Genomic DNA, 27,458 nt, shown 5'->3' with positions numbered 1-27,458 from the left:
GCTATAAATGCACTAAAAAGTTTTCACATTTCAATTTAACGGGTTAATGAGGATCTGGAAGTGAAGATAGAACGTGTTTAGTATCATAAGCTCTTTTTTGTATTCCTTTTATGTTACAAATATTGTTTTGCATGTCTTGAGAAAACTTATACTTATGTATGTCAAAATTGACTTACATTTTTGTGTTCGCATCAAAAGCTATGTTGAACGATTGCTTGACCGAATAAGCAATGGTAAGTTGGCAGAGGACAGGAGGAACGCTTTGGGAATTGGCTCTTGATACCATGACAAGAATTATGAGGCTCCATCTAAAAACTAATTGGTAATTAGTGGAATTACACATGTTCTTATTAATAGTTCAATATTCTTACACATATTCCATGTGGGACACCATAGTCTAATAGGTTGAGCTTCAGTCTGTTGTGGCAGAAAATCGTGCTGCACAATTGGCAGTTGGTGCAATGGGTGAGTGCTTGCTTTAATGGCTTTTTTTAAGTTTTTCATTATGTGGGTGACGTTTCTGATATTTCGTACAGATTAATGATTTTTGTATATAGCTATGGATTTAACTTCTTGTTCTTTGCTCTGGATTGTCTTGAATTGTTAAACATTCTTGTATGAAGCTAAGTTTGAAGAAGAAAGAGGTAGAGAAAGAGAGGATATCGTGAGAATGACCGACTCCAAAGTTGATAGTCATCTTTTCTCTAATTATGTGGTCAAATGACCCTTTTGGCCTTTCCAAACTAGTTACCCCTTTAACCACACACAAGGGGATTTTTGTCATTTGCCCATAACTCCCACTAAACCACTAATTTAATTATCTCACTAATCTCTAAATTATCAACTCATATCCATCAAGCATAAATATCCTATCCATTAATTTTATTTTACCACTATCCTTAAAATGTGAAAATTCTCAAAATACATCCCAGGCTCGACTCGAGCTAGGTATTTTTCTCTGTTGTGACTTTTTCGCTATAATTATTTGAAAGGATCTACTCTTGCTGCAAGAAAATAACATATATCCATATAATAATGTGGTCACATTGCACATATCACATAATATTTAGAATTATACCATCAACGAGTCAAAATTACGAAAATACTTTTTTTTATTATAAAAATGAGTCTTTAAACACATTTAATGCATATAATCAAGCATATTTAATTATATAATAGTATGATGCACAAAAATATCAACCATCATATTATACAAGAATGTTGTAAGATGTTGATCATTGGATAATGGCTAAACTTGATCATTACACTCTCGGTTAACACAATTGTTCACATTTACTTATAGACAATATAAAAATGAAGTAAAACCTAAGTTAATTTTTAGTTAATGTTTGAATAGTCTACTTAAAACAATTTTTAAACTAACAAAAAATATGTTTTTTTTTTCTACAATTGTAATAAAGATAACGTATGAATTTTAGTAGTAGAAAATAAATTAAATAAAAAAAAATTAAACTCAAAAATTCAAAGGGGGATTTGAACGCCCCAAGAAAGGTGTAGTAATATTAGGCTATGCCTATAAGTAAATATTATTAGAGTAATTAGTGGAAATAAAACTATTTTAGTGTTCATTTTGCACCATAGCCTACCTTGAATACGTGTTAGCAAAATGACATCTTTTGTCAGTCAATTAATTGTATAGACAATTTTACTCTTTAATTAATATAAGACAATAATAATAAACATTAAAACAAAAGTCCTAATTTAGTAATTTTCCATCTTCTTCACCCCTCTTCATCCACTCACCCACTTCTTTTTTCGACAACACCACCCGTAGTCACCCTCGACATGTTTCCACAACTCCAACACTCAAGAATTGCAAATATCTATTTCAAATGTGAATTTATATAGTTTTATATTCTAAATAAAATTTAATGTTGTTTTTGTAGATTAAAAGTATAATATGATTGTTTTAGTATATTAAAAGTATTAGAAATTAATTAGGCTTATTTCTAGAGTTTAAAGCTTGAAAATGTATAGAAAAAAATGGTAGGTACAGTCATTTTTTGAATCTAATACTATAAATTGATACAATTAGAATTAATCATTTACCTTATTAGGGTTGAAATTATAGATAAACTATTTTACCTTGGAAAATGTTTTTGTGCATTTTCAAAATAATTCAAAATTTTAGACATACCGTAAAGAAGTATTTTGTTGTAGTACCATGTAGTTGTTGAACTAGTTTAAAAAGGTACACAAATAAATAGTTTTATTTCCAAGTCCAATTTTTTTTTATTCATCACCTAAATAAAAAATCCAAAAAGAAAAATATTTTCAGAAAAAAAAAACTAAAATCCAAAAAGACTAGAAAATCTGAAACTAATAAAGTCCAAAACACTAGAAATAAAATCTAAAAAAAAAAAATACTACTCATGATTTGGGTTCGACTAGTTCATTGTTATAGGGCGTTTCATACTCCATGTATGAAAATTCTCTACTGTTACAGTCTCACTCCTATTGTTGAACACATACAAATGGGTATTATCAGCAATGGCCAAACTTGGATAAACCCTTGATGTGATGCATGTTTTTCATTTCTCTCCAAAACTTTCCACCATAGAATTATCAATCTGCACACAATATATAATCAAAAAGTGAAAAATTTATAGTAATTAAGTTAATAAAAAAAAAGCAATTTCATTAATTCTAAACTATTAACTACTTACCGAACTTCGTAGAGAAAGCTTATTATCAGTCAAATCTACATCAACAAATCCAGCAAATGATGGCTTATACAAATTGGGCGATAATGAAGACCTATACAAAATGATTAGTATAGAAAATTCTTTAAAATGATTCATTTATAAATATAATATATTATAAGGGTACTTTTGCAAAATTACCTATTTTTTAAAGTATTTTTTCGCTCTTGCTTAATTTTAATAATTTTTTGCAAAATAACCTCTCATAAGTTAGACAACTAATCGAAAATTGTGAAAAAATTCAAAAGACAGAGATCATTTTGCAAAAAATTATCAAAAGTAGGTTAAGGTACAAAATAACTTTAAAAAAGATGTAATTTTCACTAATTTCTCATATTATAATTAATAGATAAGATTTTCAAAAACCAAACCTTGAAGCATTAGAACACATGAGAACTACGCTCTTTTTTTGTGCTTTAAATATCCTGAAAAATACTGGAGTAAATTCTTCTAGCTTTTCTGAAGCTAATGTGAGTAGTCCAAATGGTCCAATACCACCTTCAACTTGGGATCCCTTTAGTGCACAAATATTTTCTGCATTATCCCAACTTTCATCAAATTTTTCAGCCTTCTCTAAACTTAGAAATGAGAAGACAATTTCTACATCAGCCTGTATAAAAAAAAATGGTGATATCACTAAATAAAAGGCTCCATCAAAATATTGATTAAAATATTAATGACAATTTTTTTGACATACTTGGGCCCAAGTATGTCAAAAAAATTGTCATTAATATTTTAATCAATATTTTGATGGAGCCTTCTATTAATCTCCTTTTTGGAGTTTCAAATTGCTCATTTCAACCTTTTGATCCCTTAAAGATTCGCTTTCTTCTATAGGTCATTGTAGTAATTGTTTTCCACTAGGATCAAGCCAAACTGTCCTTGGAATCAACTATAAGAACAATACATAAAAGAAAAAAGTTAATTGTTCGTTATAATAACATAAGAAACAAAAATAAATAAAAATATAGATGACTCAAAATCTCGTGCAAAAGAGCATGGAGGTTCGAGTCATCTTCACGACATAATATTTAATATTGAGAATACTTATTGAATTGGAATAAGTTCAGTAGTTGATCACAAAATCTTGGAAGCATTATTCATATACCTGGATTCCAGCCCAACCTTTTGCAACATCATCATCACGAGTATCAGACTCATTGGCCCAATCCCACAAAATCCTTCTCATCTTAAGGGGATCATAAAATGTTTTAGAGGCATAAAAATTGCCATAATCATATTTTAATCCATCCCAACCATCAATAGAGGTATTATCTGGTACATACCTATCTTTTTCAGGAAGATAAGTACCAATGGTATAGTATTCATATCTAGTAAGATCAAGACTAACTTTCAAAACATGTTTTATATCTCCACCAAGCATAAAAGTGTCCAAACCAGTTTTCCCAGCAGAGAGCGAAACAGGGTAAAAATCAGGACATTCCCACATACCAGTATTTGGGACCGAGTGCAAAGGGTGTTTAGCTTTGATCCAATTTTTGAAATCTTTGCTCCTATACAAATGTGTCATACCTCTAAGATCTCTTTTGCCTCCCACCACTATTCTCTAGTGACCATCTTTGCCTTTCCAGGCAGTTGTTGGGTCACGAAATGCACTGGCGTTTTCACCCTTGTCTGTCACTGCTATTGGATTGTTCTTTGGTTTCACCCATTCACGAAGATATGGATCAGATAAATTTTTGGGCACTGCATAGTTTTGGAGTTGTCTAATGGTGAGGTCGATTCCTGTGTACATGATTACAGGCTTGTTACTAGGAAGAACAGTAGCTGATCCAGACCAACACCCATTTATGTCATAAGTTTCTGAGGGGAATATGGCAGGGTCAAGTGATTCCCAGTTAACCATGTCCTTTGATACTGAATGTGCCTAAACTATATTTCCCCATACAGCTCCCCATGGATTGTATTGGTAGAATAGATGGTAAACCCCATTGAAATACATCGGGCCTGATTTTTAAGAGAAAATTATGTAAATTATATGTTCAAATAAAATACTTATAAGTAAATGATAGGTAATCATTTCGTACCATGCGTTTTTGTAAAGTGTCATTTTTGTATTTGTGTTTACAATAATGTTCATTTGGTAATCTTTATTTTGAAATCATACATATTTAATATCTTGTATTTTAAAATATTGAGTACATATCAAATATGTATGATTTTAAAATACAATTATTGAAAAAAGAGGGTATCAAAACAATATTTTACAAAAACATAAGGTATCAAATAAGTAAATTCCCTTAAAAAATAAATAATAAATATTATGATAGAGAAAATATACTCACCATTTGGGTCTAGATAATTTGTTATTTCCGATATGAAGATTGAAAAAAAAAAAAAACAGCGGTTAGATGATATAAAATAATGTGATAAACATCCAAAAGGGTTTAAGTTTATTATTCTCTTTTATGAGATCATGAATAAATAAATTGGCACAAGTAAATTAAATCTTTAGCTCTATTAATTGTGTAAAAAAAAGTCTACAAATTAATAATATAAATTTCACTCTTAATATGATATGTACACCTACTAAATATATAAAAACAATATTATATATGTTTTGTGATTGTTATAAAAAGATGTTAATTAAGCATTAATATGTAACAAGAGTCATTTTAATAAATATATAAATTAGCTTTACCCCTTTTAATAGTTTAAAGAGTAAGATCGATATTTTGTCAAAAAAATAAATAAATAAATAAAAGAAAAGAAAAGAAAAAGTAAAACCAATATGATCATCTACATCTTTCAAAAAATAAAATCAGCTACAAATTAATAATTTAAATTTCACCCTATCTATGATTATATGATCTTTTTTTTTTCTTTTATTTATTTTTAAAACTTTTTCTTAGATTTTACAAGTGATAATTAACACTAACTAATTATTTCAAATTTCTTCAACTACCTATAGATATTTATCTTTTATTTTATTTTTCAACCTATTGCTTTAGTTTTTCTATTTGTTTTAAGCTAGCATTTTCATTTTTATTGCAAATTTTATTTAGCAACTATTATTGTTCATTATATAAAGTTTTGAAGTTTTTTTATTTCCTTTATTTAATTTATTTTATAACTAACAAATACATCTAAGAAGAATATTGCTTAAACTAATTAAAAAAACAGTCAAACTCATAAAATACGGAGAGAGTTGGTTCCATTGATTTTATATAGCTCATTTTCTATTATTTTTTAACTTTGTTTTCAGTTATCATAAAAAAAATATATATATATATAATTAAAAAAATGAAAGAGCGGTTAGATTGGATGATATAAAACAATGTGCAACTAATACAAATGTGATAAACATACGAGGGTTTCACTACTACAAAATACCCTTTACGGGACACTTTTTTAGGACACACACATAAATACAAGTCCTTAAAAATATTTATAGAGTTTTTAGGACACTCATTGAGAGTCGTGAAAAAACACAATTTAGGATTCGCAATGAGTGTCCTAAAAAGATAAGCGAGTCCTAAAAAAATATGGGCTAAAAATGAGTGTTTTACTTAACAATTTTAAGGACTTGCTATGCGAGTCTTAAAAACACCTGGGCTGAAAAATTAGGAATGATGACTTTTAAGGACTTGCTTTGCTAGTCTTAAAAGAGTATTAAGGACTCACAAAGCAAGTCCTTAAAATTGTTAAGTAAAAGAGCATAAAATCACTTATTGTTTAACATATTTATAAAATTAGTATTAGTTAAAAATAAGTTGTTTTATTGATTGGAAAAATATTGTAAAATAATTTTAATATATAAATTTACTAGTTATAATTTTTATAATATGTGGCATGGTTTATTTATTTTAAATTTATATGAAAATTAAAAAAATATTAATAAAAATAAATTAATATATATTTTTAAAATAAAGATAGCTAAAGTGCACTTTTACTTAGTTTTTAAATTAAATAGCAGTTTAAGTTTTAAATAATAATTATTATAAGTTTGTAGGGAATTTGTATAGTTGTGATTTTTTTTTTTTTTTGCAGTATTAGGAGTATAAAATTAGGAGTTTTATAATCATATTTTTTTATCTAAATAATATAATCTGATTTTTATTAATAAAATAATAATAAAAAAATATAAGTGCCAAATCCCTCTCCCTCCCTCCTTACCCGATCCTTACTTTCCTTTCTCCCTTTCTCTCTCGCATGCTCTCTACTAGGCCCGAACGATGACGGCAGGGGCTCGGGGAATGGTGGTCGACGGCGGCAGGGGGGTCGGGCTGTTCGGCGGCAGGGGGCTCGGGGCTGGGCTCGACAGCAACGACTGGTGGCTTGTGGCTGGGCTCGACAACAACGACTGATGGCTCGGGGGGGCTCGACGGCGGGTGGGGGGGTCTCGGGTCTGGGCTCGACGGCGCAGGGGCTGGGCAGAGGGCTGTTTGGCTTCGGGACTTTGAGAGACACGAGAGCTATGGCCATGGAGAGGATCTATCTCGGTGGAAAGGTTTGTTTTTTTTAGCTCATGTATTATTTATTTCCATTTATTTAGTAATCTCTTCCTCCTTTCCTATTCATATGGGTTATGTGTTTGAAGTGTTTTTTCCATTTGGGTCCACCGGGAATGATCCTAGATTGATCTTCTCCTTCAAGGTCTCCTCCTTCCCACCGGGAATGACCTCGCCGCCGACCTAATCGCTGGCAAATACAACTATCGTCAACGCCTCCTCTTCCTCCTCATTGCTCTTGAGCCTATCTCCTTCTTCATTTAGGTTTGTTTTTTGCTTCTTCCAGATCTGTCTCATTTTTATTGTGCAAATGTCAGCTATTATGATCTCCGACAATCTTCGAGGCTTCTCAACGATTCTGTTCTTTGAAGATAGAAGTAGCTTTTCGACAACTCTAGTTTGTTCATTTTAGGTGTAATATTTGACATTCTAGACTACATTATAGTTTAGAAGATACTTCTTTCTAAATATTCATGATATTGGTTTTCTTTGTTTTTGAGTTAAAATTGTTTCATTTTAAGCTTTAAAATGACAAGTTGGAAGTTTGATTCATGTCTCAGCATCTTCTGTACTTATCAAGGACTAGGAAACTGCAGGATTTAATACATGGAAAAAACTACTGCTAGGTATTTGATCAAATGCCTCTATGTAATGTGCTCATTTGATGAAGTTACTATGCTTTACTTTAGTGATTGGATCTTGTTGAATTTGCTGATAGATATCTTTTTTTTTTTTGCAAAAGAAATTTGCTAGGAAAGCTATGAACAAGCTCACTCTCTGTTTCTTTGTCTATCTTCTGAACTTTGGGCAAAATATCAACTAGAGAATATATCTAAATATAATTATTAGTAGTAGTAATTAAGTTCTAGTAGCTTCAATAATACCGATTCATGTCATTTATTTTTTTATTAGTGTTTGGGTGGAAGGATTATTATATGCATAGATCTCTCTTATCTTTTAGTTTAGTTCTAATTGACCTACATATGTTTATATATATAAAGGTATGTACGTACATATATATATATATATATATATTTCTTTGGCTTAGTTATTTTAAAAGTACGGTATATAAGTTATTATCCTTGCTTGTTTGAAACTCTTTGTATATGTTTCTTTATTAAGATTTTTTAAAGGATATGATATTGGGTGCTGGGAGATGTTATTCCTTGTAAGTAATTGTCAGTGATGGCTGCACTGCTGTCTTGCCTACTCAGGCTCAATAAAGTAATTATCAGTATTTGTTTTCTTTTATTGATTAAGTAGCATTTATTATTGAGTTCATGTATCTCTAATGAGATTCATTGGACCAATTTTGACTTTTCTGCTCTTCCATCTTTCCTCTACCTCTCATATCTCTCCATGAACGCAAACCCATTTCAGCTCAAGATCTGTTCCATTTTCAAGTTTGTATTTTTTTTCTACATTTTTATTTCTACTCTCTTTGTCTCTCTTGGCTCCCTCTCTCTCTATCTCTCACTCATCTCTTTTTTGCATTTCTTAACTATATCTACTTTTTTTTTGTATTAATTTGTTCTCTGTTTTTCTTTTGTGAAAGGGGAAAGCTTTTGGTGAAAATAGCTTCTCTCTCAGATGCTCTATCTCTCTCATATCAGGTATGTACGTATGTGTGTTTTGGGTTGGGCAGTGCGGGTTTTGACAGAATGAGTTCATTAATTCATTTATTTGGGTTGGAATGTCTGATCTTCATTCCAACCATTTGTTGAGCTAGTTTTAGAGTTTGATTTAATTTTTTGATTTGTATTGTGATTTGGAAAATATTTTTTAAAAATAAAATAAAATTTATATATGGTCGTTTCTTGATATAATGTTACACTTAATGAGTACGACTTCTATTGTTGGGATTTTAATGAGACAATTATAGAACCTGGCTTCACATTTATGGCTGCTAATTTTGATGGAATACTTGGACTTGGATTTCAAGAGATCTTGGTTGGAAATGTTGTTCAGGTAAATCTATCTATCTCAACCTCTAAACATGTTGTAAAACTTCAATTGAATCTTCAATCCATGTTGTAAAATGTTTAATGAGATTTATAACCTCCTAATGATAAATTATTATAACTTAACTTGTGGATTTTTCTTAGCAGTTAGGGTAATGAATTGCCCTGTTTCTCTCTTTTGTGAAATGAGATTTATAACCATTTATTTTGACTTATCTTTTGTTTTGCAATAGGAAAGGGATGACTAAAGTGTGATAAGTGCTTTTATGAGTGCTTTTTCTATATACACATATTAGGTCTACTTGCACCCAACATTTGATGTCAAATTAATGATATAAATTATTTACTCTTATTATAGCTGACATCCAACATATAGTATTGTAATTGATTCTCTTTGCAAAATGGAGAAAACTTAAAGAGTTATATGAACTGGTGTTATCGAACAGGGTTCTACCAGATTCACTTTGATCAAAGGCTATATGAAGGTTGGTAAAACACAAGTGTTAATACAAAGTTCTCATCATATAGTTTATGTTCCATAATTAGCATTATACAAATTAGGTAATAAGTGGTTGCATTACCCAGTTTGATTGTGTTGTGTGTACCAAGACATGAGAAATCAAGTACAACAAAGGATAACATATATACTGAGTTCTTAACTTAGATTGATTGATCAACATAATTAGTCCTTAGTTCATTTAATTATTTTTGTTAGGTGGCCATACTCACGTATTTGAGTGTACATCAAAGCTGGCCATTTAAACTTAAATGTGCAATTTTCATTTCGAACTCCCATGTAAGTAATAGTCCAGGTCCTCTAAATAATACTCTATTGAATTCTGTTCTCTATAGATTAGCTTGTGTACAAGAATGAAAGACAGCAGATTATGAAATATATTTAGGTGCAATTCCAGTAGGTTAATGAAATTTTTAATATATATTATGATTTTTAATTAAGAACTGAATTATTTTGAGCAGCACGAGAACTGGAAGTTGTACAGTATTAGAATTTTTTCTTTCTACATATTCATATGCGAAACAGCTACATCTATTTGTTGTAGTATCATAAGGAAGAATAAATTGTCTGTTTCTTTTTCTTGTGTGATGGTTTTGATTGCTGGAGTCTTTTTTAGTAGTTCTTGCTATTGTGGATTTTATTCCTGCATTGCAGCAATAACATTTAGAATATTTTTTTGCTTGAAATTGGTCTGTTATTATAAGCACTATGAATTTCTTTTGTAAATATTCTCACTGCCTTTACTTCTCACGTTTGCCACTGTTAATAGGATGCTGTGGATGTCCATGACAATTTAGCTGCTGAAGCTGAACATGGTGATGCTTCCAGAAAGGAAAGGTCCTTAGTTCAAGGTGTAGAACAGGTAATTAATACCAAACACGTTTCATGTAATTAGAAATTGATTGCAGTTTTGCTTTCATATATTTTAAAGATTTTTATTAGAGTTTATCTGAGTTTGAATTATAAAATAATAGTTTCCTAGTTGAGTTAAGACTTCTTATTTATGGCTATCTGTCAAATATTTTTGTACTTAGTGGAGTTTGTGGAGTTTGAATATCTTAGATATTCATTCGTAGCTCTTGATATCTATTTTTAAACTTAGAGTGGATAATGTCTTATTCTGAGTTTGTCTCTTAACAATAGAACTAGTAATTGATTTGGTAATTATGTTTCCCCTTGATCAAACGAAGGAATGTGTATGTGTTTATTCTCTAATTGCTTTAGTATTACACTTTAGTGGAGTTTGAATATCTTAGATATTCATCCGTAGTGAAGTAGGTTCTGAGAACTCTGTGTGCTGCGGTGATAACGGAAGATTGAGAACTTGCATGTCTTAGTGAAGTAGGTTCTGAGAATTTTGTGTGCTGCGGTGATATATGGATTGAAACCTGTGTGTTGTTTGATTTGTTTGACATATTTGTGTTGATTGTGACAGATGGCTAGGCTAGTAAATTAGGGGATATGCTATCCGATTTTCTATAGATTTTTTTTTACTTAGTTTTGTGTGGAAATATGAAAAAGATGACTGCCACAATGATAAATTTGTGATCCGGATATTCAATATTTGACGGTCTAATTAATAATCAAGTTAATTATAGAATTTTAAATACATACTTAGATCTAAGATAAATCTTTAATTACTTGAATAGGCTAAAAAAATAAGGTTTAGTTGAAACCCACTGTACATCCAAGATAGGATTCAAATTAGTGATGTTTCTTTATTAATCAAGTAATTAAGTAGTACTAATGTCTTATCACTTAAGCTCCTTCCCACTTAAACCATAACATCATAATAAATAATAAGCCGGCATTAAAGTTTTAATGAAATTAGAGATTAAGAGGTGGATTATGATTAAAAGGGTCTCTTAAAAGATGCTTAATTATAATTGTTGTGTGTATTTATTTATAAGTTTGAATTATAATATATTTATAATTAAATAATTTTTTTATAATGTGCAGGTCTATATTGAGATGCATTTCTTTGGCGTAATACTAGACAACATTGACAATTGAAGTTTTTAGAATAAAAAATATATTTCACTAACATTGTATACATTTCTTGTTTAATATTTGTCGATGATAAAATTTGATTGTAGTATAAACTATCATGTAATATGATTTTGTAAGCCGAGTAGACTAAATACTGAAATGATATTTTTGATTAATTAATAAAAAATTATTTTGTTGTATTTTCTTTTGAAATTTTAGAAATCTAACATATATAATATATTTTGGATACTTATTGGGATATATTTTTTCTAAATCAAAATGAAAATTGTAGCAGAATTAAAAAAAAAAAAAATTACTTTTAAGGGCATGCAAAGCGAGTCCTAAAATATTACCTAAAGCATTCAACCAGATTTTTTAGAACTCGCGTTGTGAGTCCTAAAAACATTCTTTTAGGACTCGCAATGCGAGTTATAAACTTAATTAAAGGTACTCAACCAAATTTTTTAGGACTCAGCACTAGATTTTTTAGGACTCGCGTTGCGAGTCTTAAAAATATTCTTTTAGGACTCAGTTTTTTAGGCTCTTAAAAATGTTAGTCCTAAAAATCATTTTTTTGTAGTAGTGTTTAAATTTATTATTCTCTTTTATGAGATCAGAAATAATAAATTGGCATATGTAAATTAAATCTTTAGCTCTATTGTGTCAAAAAAAAAGTCTACAAATTAATAATATAAAATTCAGAGTCTATATCTCTACTATATAGAACAAATCAATGCATAATATGATATGTACACCTAATAATTATATAAAAACAATATTATATATATATGGTTTGTGATAGTTATAAAAAGATGTTAATTAAGCATTAATATGTAATAAGAGTCATTTTAATAAAGATATATAAATTAGCTTTATCTTTTTTAATAGTTTAAAGAGTAAGACTGATATTTTGTCAAAAAAAAAAAAGTAAAACCAATTTAATCATCTAAATCATTCACAAAAAAAAAAAAAAAAAAATCAGCTACAAATTAATAATATAAATTTCACCCCATCTATAATTATATGATTTTTTTATTTTTAAAACTCTTTTCTTAGATTTTGCAAGTGATAATTAATACTAACTAATTATTTCAAATATCTTTAACTACCTATCGATATTTATCTTTTATTTTATTTTTCCCTCTTTATTTTATTTTTATTTTAACAAACTTTTTTTTTTCTTCAACTAGCTGGCTCGAGGGGATCTCGAGTGTTTGAATCGAGGGATTCGGTTCACAAGTTCCAAGGGATTTGGAAACTGTTCTTGAGTGGTTATTCAAGTTTTTAGGGTAATCTGTAACTTTTGTATTGTAAAGATGTTGATTTCATTTCTGAACTGGTTATTGTAATTAACATTAGATTTATTAGTGAAAGTTACATCTTACCCGATCCAATCACTAGTCGGCTAGAATTTGTTCCTAGTGCAGATGAAGCTTGTAAAATTCTATGTGTGATTTTACTTTGCTTTAGATTGTTTGTTTTGTTCTAGTAGATTAATTCTTGATTCAATAAGTTAGGTATAACACTTTCAATTGGTATCAGAGCCAGGTTACAATCTTGGGGCCTGTGGGTTATGGGCCCACCATGCTTCCGCTCCTGACTAATTTTTCAACTTTTTGATGTGTATTTTTTTTACTACAATTAATTCTCTATTTTCAGCCAAGTGCTTTACTTTTTCTATTTGTTTTAAGCTGGCATTTTCTTTTTTATTACAAATTTTATTTAGCAACTATTATTGTTCATTATACTGTTTTTCATTATATAAAGTTTTGGAGTTTTTTATTTTCTTTATTTTCGAAGTAACAAATACATCTAAGAAGAATATTGCTTAAACTAATTAAAAAAACAGTTAAACTCATAAAATACATAGAGAATTGGTTCCATTGATTTTATATAGCTCATTTTCTATTCTTTTTTAACTTTGTTTTCAGTTATTGTAAAAAAAAAATATCTATATACTATTTATCATAATCACACTATATAAAAAATAATTTTTTCACAAAGGCAATATATATATATATAAAATAATCACAATAATATATATATTATAATTTCAATGAATAAAAAATAAAACTTTCACGTTCACCACATAAGCAATGTAGTATATGTTCACCACATAAGCAATGTAGTATATAATCAAAATATGTTTGGATATGTGAAGTTAATACCATTCAATAATTAAAAAAAAGTAAGAAAATAGAAAAAGTAATGATAAAAATAAAAAACAATGAAGATTATTTGGGTCTAGATAATTTGTCATTTCCCATATGAAGATTAAAAAAAAATGAAAAAGCGGTTAGATTGGATGATATAAAACAATATGCATATAATACAAAAGTGATAAACATATAGAGGGTTTAAGTTTATTATTCTCTTTTATGATATCATAAATAAATAAATTGGCATAAGTAAATTAAATCTTTAGCTCTATTAATTGTGCCAAAAAAAAAGTCTACAAATTAATAATATAAATTTCATTGTCTATAATATATCTTTACTATATACAACAATGCATAATATGATATGTACACCTAATAAATATATAAAAACAATATTATATATGTTTTGTGATAGTTATAAAAAGATGTTAATTAATCATTAATATGTAATAAGAGTCCTTTTAATAAAGATATATAAATTAGCTTTATCCCTTTTAATAGTTTAAAGAGTAAGACCGATATTTTGTCAAAAAAAAAAAAGTAAGACCAATATGATCATCTAAATCTTTCACAAACATAAACATAAAAATAAAAATCAGCTACAAATTAATAATATAAATTTCACCATATCTATAATTATATGATTTTTTTTTGTCTTTTATTTATTTTTAAAACTCTTTTCTTAGATTTTGCAAGTGATAATTAACATTAACTAATTATTTCAAATATCTTTAACTACCTATCGATATTTATCTTTTATTTTATTTTTCACTCTTTATTTTATTTTTATTTTAACAAACTTTTTTTTTTCTTCAACTAGCTGGCTCGAGGGGATCTCGAGTGTTTGAATCGAGGGATTCGGTTCACAAGTTCCAAGGGATTTGGAAACTGTTCTTGAGTGATTATTCAAGTTTTTAGGGTAATCTGTAACTTTTGTATTGTAAAGATGTTGATTTCATTTCTGAACTGGTTATTATAATTAACATTGGATTTATTAGTGAAAGTTACATCTTACCCGATCCAAGCATTAGTCGGCTAGAATTCGTTCCCAGTGCAGATGAAGCTTGTAAAATTCTATGTGTGATTTTATTTTGCTTTAGATTGTTTGTTTTGTTCTAGTAGATCAATTATTGATTCAATAAGTTAGGTATAACACTTTCAATTGGTATCAAAGGCAGGTTACGATCCTGGGGCCTGTGGGTTATGGGCCCACCATGCTTCTGCTCCTCACTAATTTTTCAACTTTTTGATGTGTATTTTTTTTACTACAATTAATTCTCTATTTTTAGCCAATTGCTTTACTTTTTCTATTTGTTTTAAGCTGGCATTTTCTTTTTTATTACAAATTTTATTTAGCAACTATTATTGTTCATTATACTCTTTTTCATTATATAAAGTTTTGGAGTTTTTTATTTCCTTTATATTTGAAGTAACAAATAAATCTAAGAAGAATATTGCTTAAGCTAATTAAAAAAACAGATAAACTCATAAAATACAGAGAGAATTGGTTCCATTGATTTTATATAGCTCATTTTCTATTCTTTTTTAACTTTGTTTTCAGTTATCATAAAAAAAAATCTATATACAATTAATCATAATCACAATAATATATATATATATTATAATTTCAATGAATAGAAAATAAAACTTTCACGTTCACCACATAAGCAATGCAGTATATAATCAAAATATGTTTGGATATGTGAAGTTAATACCATTCAATAATTAAAAAAAAGTAAGAAAATAGAAAAAGTAATAATCAAAATAAAAAACTGACCATTAATCCAATGAGTTTTTGGTTGAAAATGGTAAGCGGTTTTATAAGTAGTATTGACATCGTCTATGTCGAGAGATTGGTATTCTGAATAGACCTCATGTGAACCATGACTATGCCGGGCGCAGCTAAAAATATAAATCAAAATTGATAAAACCTTCAAATAAGTCATTGTTGAAAACTAAAGAAAATTTTCTATAACGAACGAAATAGAAAGAGAGATGAGATATATAGGGTATTTATAATGAGATTGAGAGATACACTTATTTTTTTTTATTTTATTTGATAATAAAGTTAATATTAACATAAATTAGAGATATTTATGGTTAGGTAGAGTCATTATCTTTTAAATTTTTGAATATTAGTACACTTATTTTTTTTTTAATTTGATAATAAAGTTAATATTAACATAAACCAAAGATATTTATGATTAGGTAGGGTCATTATCTTTTAAATTTTTGAATATTAGTTTATTTTATTATTATATTTAGATTATTTATTAACCACTATTTTAGCTGTAGTCGTTACAATAATTTTTTGTTTGGAATAGAATAGGTTTTACCATTTATTTATTTTTATGTAAATAATTATTATGTATGTTATAATGTAAGTAAAATTTGTCCAAAACATAGTATAGTATTCTCATTTGGTAGTGGTGTTTGATTTAAACTTTATCTTTTTATAGAAGTAATGTTCGCTAAACAAGTTTGGAGAATATTTGATTGATTCATATGGTTATTAATATTCTTATTAATAACTCAACAATATCACACTTATTTCGTGTGGGATATTATTCTCTAGGATACATTAGAGAATAATATCCCACACGTAGGTTTTACCAAAAAGTTTCTCTAATCTATTGTAGATCATTCTTTTAGTTTTCACGAATCTAACACGTTTACACGAATTGTCAGTCATACTTAAAATATATATTTAAAATTGAGATTCATAGTTTAAACAGTAACATTGTGTGATGTTTTAGCACATATTTTGGGTACACATAATTAATCTTTACGAAACTAGTTGTTTTTTTTTTATTCATTATATTCTACAAGTGTTGTATACATTGTAGTACATCATAATCATCCCCAATTCTAGTAAAACCCACGGAAAGGAGTGATGGAACATCATACCACCGTCTTCGGGACACCTAATAAATTTAAAAAAAATAAAAATAAAAAATAAACAGAAAAGAAAAGGAAATATAAGAAAGAGGTTGTTTTGTCTAAAATCTCAACAGAGGGAAAAAAAAAAAAAAAAAAATCCAGTTGTGAATTGTCGAACAAGAAGATGAAGAAAGTCCACCATTGCTGAGCTTTCGAAAGCTACTCTACTCTACTCTATCTTTGTCTCAGATCGGCTTCTCCCTATTGTTACACGTTTCTGCGTTTCGTGGGAGAAACAAACTAATTTGCTTCCGAGATTAGGGCTTTCGATTGGGTGATTCGATCATCGATTGTTACTTTTGCGATTGGTTTCGTGAATTCTTCTGGCGTTTCTTTCAGGGATTTCTCGAGTGTTGGTGATTTTTTCCCGACATGGATTTGGTATCCGGATATAAGGTGATCGACAATTTTTTTAAAAAAAAAAATTCAAATTCAGTAACTGATTTTAGATTGGATATTGCTAATCGTAGGTGTCATTGTGCTTTTGGCTACTTGGAGTTTTGTTATTAAGCTATTCATTTTCTTGCAGGGTGTTGTTGATCTGGTTTTCGGTAATGAGAACTCCGGTTCAAATGAAGATAGGTAAATCATTTGGTGAGGTTCTATTATCGTTTATGTATATGGGTGTGTTTAGATTTTTGAGAGTTGGCTATAAATGCACTAAAAAGTTTTCACATTTTAATTTAACGGGTTGATGAGGATCTGGAAGTGAAGATAGAACGTGTTTAGTATCATAAGCTCCTTTTTGTATTCCCTGTTCTGATGAGCGTGTTAAAGGAAGAACGTGATGATGTAGAAACGGTTGCTAATCTCTCTCTCTTTTTGTACAGTATGATTTCTTTGATTTATCAGACATTTGAAATCGTTTTCCAGCCACCTGGATAGCAAATCACTAGGCTTTTTGTTGTATATTATGATTTATGGAAAGTAATCCACTACTATTTTATTGCTGTTATATGCTTCATTCAACTATGGTGTTTACCTCTCTTCTACAAAGTCTTTTGATTTTAACTTGAATTTATTGCTTTTATTGTTTTTCTTAAGTGGGAGAGTTAATCGTTCATCACATTTATTCATCTAGATCCGAGGTGCTCTAGAAACTCTTGTAAGTGCCTTGACTCCTATTGGCCATGTGAAAGCACAAAAAAATGAGGTTCAACCTGAGTTAATGAACGCTGATTTGCTTTCCAGAGAGGCAGACAGCATTTCACCTCTTCTGAGTTTGTTGGTGAGCCTTCTCTGCTGGAATGTGAAACAACCAGTTCATTTTCGCCTTACCTTGTTTCTGATTTGCTTACACTTGTAACTTTCCTGGTGGTTTTCCTTGGAGTTTTTGGCAGGCCGAGGATGATTTTTATGTTCGATATTATACTCTTCAAATCTTGACAGCTCTTCTCACAAACTCTCCTAACAGGTATTAGATTTAGAGTTAATCACAAAATCTTCAACTTTCAGTTTTTTTCCTGCAATTTTTTGGAAAGATTTTTCATCTTCAGATTACAGGAAGCCATTCTCACGATTCCTCGTGGTTACCACGTTTGATGGATATGCTTATGGATCGTGAGGTATTAACATGCTCAATGAATGAAAGAAGCCCTTTCTCCTTCTTCTGTTTGTATTATTCTTTTCAGTAATAATACAAGTTGTGGTGCTTTGTTTTTTTAAAAAAAAATTATGTATGTATATTAATTTAAACTTTATTATGGATATACTTTTCTAGTTTTTACATCATAGCCTTCACATCATAATATTTTATGTACTAGTTGCACACAACCTTACATTAGAAAATTGTATGGAGGCCCCTTAAAATTTTTGCTCTTGGAACCTTGTGGCTTTACATTGAAAGAGCCTTCTATTTGTACTGTCATTCCATTTCTTTCTTTTTAACACTATTTAATAACTGTGATTTTTCTTCTAGGTTATACGAAATGAGGCTTTACTACTTCTTACTTACTTGACCCGGGAAGCTGAGGTAAGCTTTTTGTCTCATGTTCATTGTTCTTTCTAATTCTTTATCTGCTGGTTTTGGCTGTTCCACTGATTGAATGATTGTGCTTAAACTTATTACAACTCCAGGAAATTCAAAAAATTGTGGTCTTTGAAGGTGCATTTGAGAAACTTTTTAGTATTATTAAAGAGGAAGGGGGTTCAGATGGTGGTGTTGTCGTGCAGGTAATTCATTGAGTTTCTTTTTATATTAATGCTTTACTTAAATTAATCGTGTTGTGTAGTTTCTTTGATGTTTATTTATAAGCTATGCTTTACTTAAATTTTATTTCGGAAAATGTTTTTGTGCATTTTCAAAAAAATTAAAAATTTTAGACATACGGTCTAAATTAGTAATTTTAGATCTGTTTAGGGTGTGGAGGATTACCATGAAATTGTTGAACTCGTAGGTGAATGGTCATTTAAGAAGGTACACAAATAAATAGTTTTATTTCCAAGTCCATTTTTTTTATTCATCATCTAAATCTAAAATCCAAAAAGAAAAATATTTTCAGAAAAAAAAACTAAAATCCAAAAAGACTAGAAAATCTGAAACTAATAAAGTCCAAAACACTAGAAATAAAATCTAAAAAAATACTACTCATGATTTGGATTGGACTAGTTCATTGTTGTAGGGCGTTTCATACTCCATGCATGAAGGTTCTCTACTGTCACAGTCTCACTCCCATTGTTGAACACATACAAATGGGCATTATTAGCAATGGCCAAACTTGGATAAACCCTTGATGTGATGCATGTTTTTCCTTTCTCTCCAAAACTTTCCACCACAGAATTATCAATCTGCACACAATATATATATATAATCAAAATGTGAAAAATCTAAGTTAATAAAAAAAAAGCAATTTCACTAATTCTAAACTATTAACTACTTACCAAACTTCGTAGAGAAAGCTTATTATCAGTCAAATCTACATCAACAAATCCAGCAAATGATGGCTTATACAAGTTGGGCGATAATGAAGACCTATACAAAATGAATTAGTATAGAGAATTCTTTAAAATAATTAATTTATTAATATAATATATTATAAGGGTATGTTGGTAAAATGACTTATTTTTAAAAAATAATTTTGCACTCTAACCTAATTTTAATAATTATTTGTAAAATGATCTCTCATAATAATTCAAAATTTTTAGACAAAAATCATATTGCAAAAAATTATTAAAAGTAGATGAGTGCAAAATAACTTTAAAAAATAATTAATTTTCACCAATTTCTCATGTTATAATTAATAGATATGATTTTCAAAAACCAAACCTTGATGCATCAGAACACATGAGAACTACATTCTTTTTTTGTGCTTTAAATATCCTGAAAAATACTGGAGTAAATTCTGCTAGCTTTTCTGAAGCTAATGTGAGAAGTCCAAATGGTCCAATACCACCTTGAACTTGGGATCCCTTTTGTGCACATAGATTTTCTGCATTATCCCAACTTTCATCAAAATTTTCAGCTTTCTCTAAACTTGGAAATGAGAAGACAACTTCTACATCAGTCTGTATACAAAAAAATGGTAATATCACTAAATATAAGGCTCTATCAAAATATTGATTAAAAAATTAATGACAATTTTTTTGACATACTTGGGCAGCTGTTACTCCTTTAATCTCAGAAAAGTCTCCTTTTTGGAGTTTCAAATTGCTCATTTCAACCTTTTGATCCCTTAAAGATTTGATTTCTTCTATTGGCCATTGTAGTAATTGTTTTCCATTAGGATCAAGCCAAATCGTCCTTGGAATCAACTATAAGAATACATAAAAGAAAAAAGTTAATCGTTATAATGACATAAGAAACAAAAAAATAAAAATAAAGATGACTCAAAATCTCGTGTTAAAGAGCGTGGAGGTTCGAGTCCTCTTCAAGGTATAATATTGAATATTGAGAATGCTTAATGAATTGGAATAAGTTTGGTATTATTCATATACCTGGATTCCAGCCCAACCTTTTGCAACATCATCATCACGAGTATCAGACTCATTGGCCCAACCCCACAAAATCCTTCTCATCTTAAGGGGATCATAAAATGTTTTAGAGGCATAAAAATTGCCATAATCATATCTTAATCCAGCCCAACCATCAATAGAGGTATTATCTGGTACATACCTATCTTTTTCAGGAAGATAAGTACCAATGGTATAGTATTCATATCTAGTAAGATCAAGACTAACTTTCAAAACATGTTTTATATCTCCACCAAGCATAGAAGTGTCCAAACCAGTTTTGCCAGCAGAAAGCGAAACAGGGTAAAAATCAGGACATTCCCACATACCAGTATTTGGGACCGAGTGCAAAGGGTGTTTAGCTTTGATCCAATTTTTGAAATCTTTGCTCCTATACAAATGTGTCATACCTCTAAGATCTCTTTTGCCTCCCACCACTATTCTCCAGTGACCATCTTTGCCTTTCCAGGCAGTTGTTGGGTCACGAAATGCACTGGCGTTTTCACCCTTGTCTGGCACTGCTATTGGATTGTTCTTTGGTTTCACCCATTCACGAAGATATGGATCAGATAAATTTTTGGGCACTGCATAGTTTTGGAGTTGTCTAATGGTGAGGTCGATTCCTGTGTACATGATTACAGGCTTGTTACTGGGAAGAACAGTAGCTGATCCAGACCAACACCCATTTATGTCATAAGTTTCTGAGGGGAATATGGCAGGGTCAAGTGATTCCCAGTTAACCATGTCCTTTGATACTGAATGTGCCCAAACTATATTTCCCCATACAGCTCCCCATGGATTGTATTGGTAGAATAGATGGTAAATCCCATTGAAATACATCGGGCCTGATTTTTAAGAGAAAATTATGTAAATTATATGTTCATATAAAATACTTATAAGTAAATGATAGGTAACCATTTCGTACATGCGTTTTTGTAAAGTGTCTTTTTTATATTTGTATTTACAATAATGTTCATTTGATAATCTTTATTTTGTAATCATACATATTTAATATCTTGTATTTTAAAATATTGAGTACATATCAAATATGTATGATTTAAAAATATAATTATTGAAAAAAGAGGGTACCAAAACAATATTTTACAAAAACATAAGGTACCAAATAAGTAAATTTCCTTAAAAAATATATAATAAACATTATGACAGAGAAAATATACTCACCATTTGGGTCTAGATAATTTGTCATTTCCGATATGAAGATTGAAAAAAAAAGAGAAAGAAACAGCGGTTAGATGATATAAAATAATGTACAACTAATACAAATGTGATAAACATTCAAAAGGGTTTAAGTTTATTATTATCTTTTATGAGATCATGAATAAATAAATTGGCATAAGTAAATTAAATCTTTAGCTCTATTAATTGTGTAAAAAAAAAAGTCAACAAATTAATAATATAAATTCACTCTTAATATGATATATACAACTAATAAATATATAAAAACAATATTATATATGTTTTGTGATAGTTATAAAAAGATGTTAATTAAGCATTAATATGTAACAAGAGTCTTTTAATAAAGATATAAATTAGCTATTAAAAGTAAGATCGATATTTTGTCAAAAAAAAAATAATAATAAGACCAATATGATCATCTACATCTTTCACACACAAAAAATAATAATAAAAAAAAATCAGCTACAAATTAATAATTTAAATTTCACCCTATCTACGATTATATTATCTTTTTTTTGTTATTTATTTATTTTTAAAACTTCTTTAACTACCTATTGATATTTATCTTTTATTTTATTTTTCACTCTTTATTTTATTTTTATTTTAAAAAACTTTTCCTAATTGGTCGGAGCATGTGGTGGTCGAAGAAAGAGAAGTGGAATTTTTTTTTTGGTATAGTGAAGCCTGATAAATTTTTAAATAAAAGTTTCACACGTTATTTTTCTAAATTAATTCAACAATTAATTTTCATGTGTAAATTTTCCTATATAATAATTTAATTGTTTTTTTACTTCATACTTAAAATTTTTGGCTTCATCACACCATTTTCTCTATTAAAATATTATATATATTTATGTATTCAATAATAGTGTATACTGTATACCAGCACATTGGTGAAAGATTACGTGCAAGTTTAAAAACAATTAATAAATTCTGGTAAAGTTTCCGAAAAGAATTCAACCAAAGAAAAAAAGAATACGAAGAAGTCGAGAAGTATTTTAGATAACACGTATTTTTTTTACTAGAGTTAATTCTCCATTTTTAACCTATTGCTTTAGTTTTTCTATTTGTTTTAAGCTGGCATTTTAATTTTTATTAAAAATTTTATTTAGCAACTATTATTGTTCATTATATAAAGTTTTGGAGTTTTTTTATTTCCTTTATTTAATTTATTTTCTAACTAACAAATACATCTAAGAAGAATATTGCTTAAACTAATTAAAAAAACAGTCAAACTCATCAAAAAAAGAAATATATATATATATATACAATTAATCATAATCACACTCTATAATTTTTTTACAATAAAAAAAATAATCAATAATAATATATAAAAAAAATAATCACAATAATATATATATATTATAATTTCAATGAATAAAAAATAAAACTTTCACTTTCACCACATAAGCAATGTGGTATATAATCAAAATATGTTTGGATACTTGAAGTTAATTCCCTTCAATAATTAAAAAAAAAAGAGTAAGAAAATAGAAAAAGTACTAATAAAAATAAAAAACAATGAAGATTATTTGGGTCTAGATAATTTGTCATTTCCCATATGAAGATTGAAAAAAAAAATGAAAGAGCAGTCAGATTTGATGATATAAAACAATGTGCAACTAATACAAATGTGATAAACAGAGGGTTTAAGTTTATTAATCTGTTTTATGAGATCAGGAATAAATAAATTGGCATAAGTAAATTAAATCTTTAGCTCTATTAATTGTGTCAAAAAAAAGTCTACAAATTAATAATATAAACTTCACTGTCTATAGTTATCTTTACTATATAGAACAATGAACAATGCACATATTATATGTACACGTAATAAATATATAAAAACAATATTATATATGTTTTGTGATAGTTATAAAAAGATGTTAATTAAGCATTAATATGTGATAAGTCATTTTAATAAAGATATATAAATTAGCTTTAACCTTTTAATAGTTTAAAGAGGAAGACCAATATTTTGTCAAAAAAAAAAAAAGTAAGACAGAAAAAAATCAGCTACAAATTAATAATATAAATTTTACCCTATTTATAATTATATGATTTTTTGTCTTTTATTTATTTTTAAATAAATAATTATTTCAAATATCTTTCAAATTAATAAACTTAACACTAATTAATTATTTAAAATATCTTTAACTACCTATCGATATTTATCTTTTATTTTAAAAAACTTTTTTTTCCTTTATTTAATTTATTTTTGAAGTAACAAATACATCTATTGCTTAAACTAATTAAAAAAACAATTAAACTCATAAAATATAGAATTGGTTCTATTGATTTTATATAGTTCATTTTCTATTCTTTTTAAATTTTGTTTTCGGTTATCGTAAAAAAAATATATATACAATTAATCATATTACATTGTATAAAAAATAAATTTTTTACCAAGGCAGTATATATATATATATATATATATAAAATAATCACAGTAATATATTATAATTTCAATGAATAAAAAGTAAAACTTTCACCCTAAGCAATGCAGTATATAATCAAAATATGTTTGGATATGTGAAGTTAATAGTAATACCATTAGATAATTTAAAAAAAAAAGAGCAAGAAAATAGAAAAAGTAATAATAAAAATAAAAAACTGACCATTAATCCAATGATTTTTTGGTTGAAAATGGTAAGCGGTTTTATAAGTAGTATTGACATCGTCTATGTCGAGAGACTGGTATTCTGGATAAACCTCATGTGAACCGTAGCTATAGCGGGCACAGCTGAAAATATAAATCAAAATGGACAAAACCTTCAAATACACCATTGTTGAAAACTAAAGAAAGTTTTCTTTAACCAACGAAATAGAAAGAGATACATAGGGTATTTATAATGAGATTGAGAGATACAAATAATTTTTTTATTTTATTGGATAATAATGTTAATATTAACAGAAACCATAGATATCTATGGTTATGGTTAGGTAGAGTCCTTATCTTTTAAAATTTTGAATATTAACTCATTCTATTATTATATTTAGATTATTTATTATCCACTATTTTAGGTTTAGTTGTTACAGTCAAATTTTTTTTTTGGAACAGAATAGGTTTTACTATTTATTTATTTTTATCTAAATAATTATTATGTATATTTGGAAAATATTTTGGATACACATATAATTAATCTCCGTGAAACTAGTTGTTTTTTCTTATTCATTACATGCTACAAATAATGTATACATTATAGTATTTATTTAAAATTCTCGACACAACCCACAAAAAACACTCGGGAAAAGGAGTGATGGAACCTCATCACGGTAGCAAAACCACAACAACAGTACCACCGTGCGACAAATACCTATCTTAATACATAATATACATATGCATATTCCAACCTTCACACCAAATAAATTTAAAAAAAAAAAAAAAGTTGTCAAAAAAATAAATAGAAAAGAAAAGGAAATATAAGAAAGAGGTTGTTTTGTCAAAAATCTCAACAGAGGGGAAAAAAAAAATCCAGTTGTGAATTGTCGAACAAGAAGATGAAGAAAGTCCACCATTGCTGAGCTTTCGAAAGCTACTCTACTCTATCTTTGTCTCAGATCGACTTCTCCCTATTGTTACACGTTTCTGCGTTTTGTGGGAAAAAAAAAAACTAATTTGCTTCAGAGATTAGGGCTTTCGATTGGGTGATTCAATCATCGATTGTTACTTTTGCGATTGGTTTCGTGAATTCTTCTGGCGTTTCTTTCAGGGATTTCTCGAGTGTTGGTGATTTTTTCCCGACATGGATTTGGTATCTGGATATAAGATGATCGACAATTTTTTTTTTAAAAAAAAATTCAAATTCAGTAGCTGATTTTAGATTGGATATTGCTAATCGTAGGTGTCATTGTGCTTTTGGCTACTTGGGGTTTTGTTATTAAGCTATTCATTTTCTTGCAGGGTGTTGTTGGTCTGGTTTTCGGTAATGAGAACTCCGGTTCAAATGAAGATAGGTAAATCATTTGGTTTGGTTCTATTATTGTTTATGTATATGGCTTTACATTGAAAGAGCCTTCTATTTGTACTATCATTCCATTTCTTTCTTTTTAATACTATTTAATAACTGTGATTTTTCTTCTAGGTTATACGAAATGAGGCTTTACTACTTCTTACTTACTTGACCCGGGAAGCTGAGGTAAGCTTTTTGTCTCATGTTCATTGTTATTTCTAATTCTTTATCTGCTGGTTTTGGCTGTTCCACTGATTGAATGATTGTGCTTAAACTTATTACAACTCCAGGAAATTCAAAAAAATGTGGTCTTGGAAGGTGCATTTGAGAAACTTTTTAGTATTATTAAAGAGGAAGGGGGTTCAGATGGTGGTGTTGTCGTGCAGGTAATTCATTGAGTTTCTTTTTATCTTAATGCTTTACTTAAATTAATCGTGTTGTGTAGTTTCTTTGATGTTTATTTATAAGCTATGGTATCAATGTAGAAGTATTGTTGATTTTTTTTTTTAATAAATCCTTCTACTATTTTCATGTTTGAAGTTTCGTGATATGATTGGTACTCATGTCCTTTAAATTGGTAGATTGTTTATGTTAATTTTTTTTTCTTTTATTTATGCTACTTGTTTCATATTATAAAATTGTGCCACAGACCACTGACATGCTTGTTCATCATGGTAGAACATAGATAGTAGTATTTTTTGCTCCATGGCCTTAGATTGTCAAATGACATTTTTTATCCTAGAAGTTTTTGGAAAGACTCATCTGTGGTTATGCTGTTATGCCTACATAATAAGCAATTGCTAATTCAAAAGATTTGTGTTTGAAAATTTTGCTTATTTATATTTCATACAGATTAATGATTTTTGTGTATAGCTATGGATTTAACTTCTTATTCTTTGCTCAGAATTGTCTTGAATTGTTAAACATTCTTGTATGAAGCTAAGTTTGAAGAAGAAAGAGGTAGAGAAAAAGAGAGGATATCGTGAGAATGACCAACTCTAAAGTTGATGGTCATCTTTTCTCTAATTATGTGGTCAAATGACCCTTTAGCCTTTCCAAACTCGTTACCCCTTTAACCACACACAAGGGCGTTTTTGTCATTTTCCTATAACTCCCACAAAACCACTAATTTAATTATCTCACTAATCTCTAAATTATCAACTGATATCCAACAAGCATAAATATCCTATCCATTAATTTTATTTTACCACTATCCTTAAAATGTGAAAATTCTCAAAATACCTCTAGGTTCGACTCGAGCTGGGTATTTTTTTCCGTTGTGACTTTTTTGCTATAATTGCTCGAAATGATCCACTCTTGTTGAAAATAACATGTATCCACATAATAATGTGGTCATATTGCACATATTACATAATATTTAGAATTACACCCTCAACAAGTCAAAATTACGAAAATACTTTTTTTTAATTATAAAAAACGAGTCTTTAAACTCATTTAATGCATATAATTAAGCATATTTAATTATATAATAGTATAATTCACAATAATATCAACCATGCTAATTAAAGTACTAAACCTTATTAAAAGCTCGGGGCATTACAATCAAAGTTGTAAGATGTTGATCATTGGATAATGGCTAAA

The 27,458-nt window shown here is 28.5% G+C and overlaps 3 protein-coding genes and 1 pseudogene across 20 annotated transcripts in view; 2 read left to right on the top strand and 2 right to left on the bottom strand.

Moving 5' to 3' along the window:
• Positions 1-27,458, top strand: part of LOC133817205 (golgin candidate 6) — a 61,808-nt gene that overhangs the window by 15,062 nt on the left and 19,288 nt on the right. For 2 of the 16 annotated variants that reach the window (XM_062249644.1, XM_062249645.1), the window contains 4 exons: positions 18,680-18,733; positions 18,838-18,933; positions 19,121-19,177; positions 25,808-25,860. In XM_062249644.1, coding sequence (XP_062105628.1) covers positions 18,680-18,733; positions 18,838-18,933; positions 19,121-19,177; positions 25,808-25,860 — 260 coding nt within the window. Of the gene's footprint in view, positions 1-16,806; positions 17,158-17,290; positions 17,356-17,473; positions 17,563-17,805; positions 17,990-18,091; positions 18,176-18,257; positions 18,327-18,679; positions 18,734-18,837; positions 18,934-19,120; positions 19,178-25,303; positions 25,674-25,807; positions 25,861-25,988; positions 26,043-26,146; positions 26,243-27,458 lie in introns of those variants that run through there. The other 14 variants (XM_062249648.1, XM_062249647.1, XM_062249653.1 and 11 more) reach the window with 14 other exon arrangements.
• On the bottom strand, positions 1,798-15,920 carry LOC133817206 (beta-fructofuranosidase, insoluble isoenzyme 1-like; annotated as a pseudogene).
• On the top strand, positions 6,875-11,862 carry LOC133817208 (uncharacterized). Of its 3 annotated transcripts, XM_062249661.1 has the most exons (7): positions 6,875-7,194; positions 8,751-8,808; positions 9,078-9,163; positions 9,603-9,641; positions 9,872-9,952; positions 10,443-10,535; positions 11,633-11,862. In XM_062249661.1, exons 1-7 carry the CDS (start codon positions 7,051-7,053, stop codon positions 11,684-11,686), a joined length of 555 nt encoding a protein of 184 aa, XP_062105645.1. In that variant the 5' UTR covers positions 6,875-7,050; the 3' UTR covers positions 11,687-11,862. The 3 variants fall into 3 exon arrangements, with proteins under 3 accessions (XP_062105645.1, XP_062105646.1, XP_062105647.1); XM_062249662.1 differs by lacking the exon at positions 9,603-9,641 and having other exon boundaries at positions 6,878-7,194; XM_062249663.1 differs by lacking the exon at positions 9,872-9,952 and having other exon boundaries at positions 6,882-7,194.
• LOC133817210 (beta-fructofuranosidase, insoluble isoenzyme 1-like) lies at positions 19,178-21,552 on the bottom strand. The gene is made up of 5 exons (XM_062249665.1): positions 20,695-21,552; positions 20,353-20,511; positions 20,027-20,265; positions 19,642-19,732; positions 19,178-19,548 (listed from the first exon to the last, which is right to left on the bottom strand). The coding sequence occupies exons 1-5, from the start codon at positions 21,547-21,549 to the stop codon at positions 19,366-19,368; spliced, it is 1,527 nt and encodes a 508-aa protein (XP_062105649.1). The 5' UTR covers positions 21,550-21,552; the 3' UTR covers positions 19,178-19,365.

This window comes from Humulus lupulus, chromosome 2 (genome assembly GCF_963169125.1).
Source record: "Humulus lupulus chromosome 2, drHumLupu1.1, whole genome shotgun sequence".
Lineage (NCBI taxonomy): Eukaryota > Viridiplantae > Streptophyta > Magnoliopsida > Rosales > Cannabaceae > Humulus > Humulus lupulus.
This window is presented reverse-complemented; position numbering and strand designations above follow the sequence as displayed.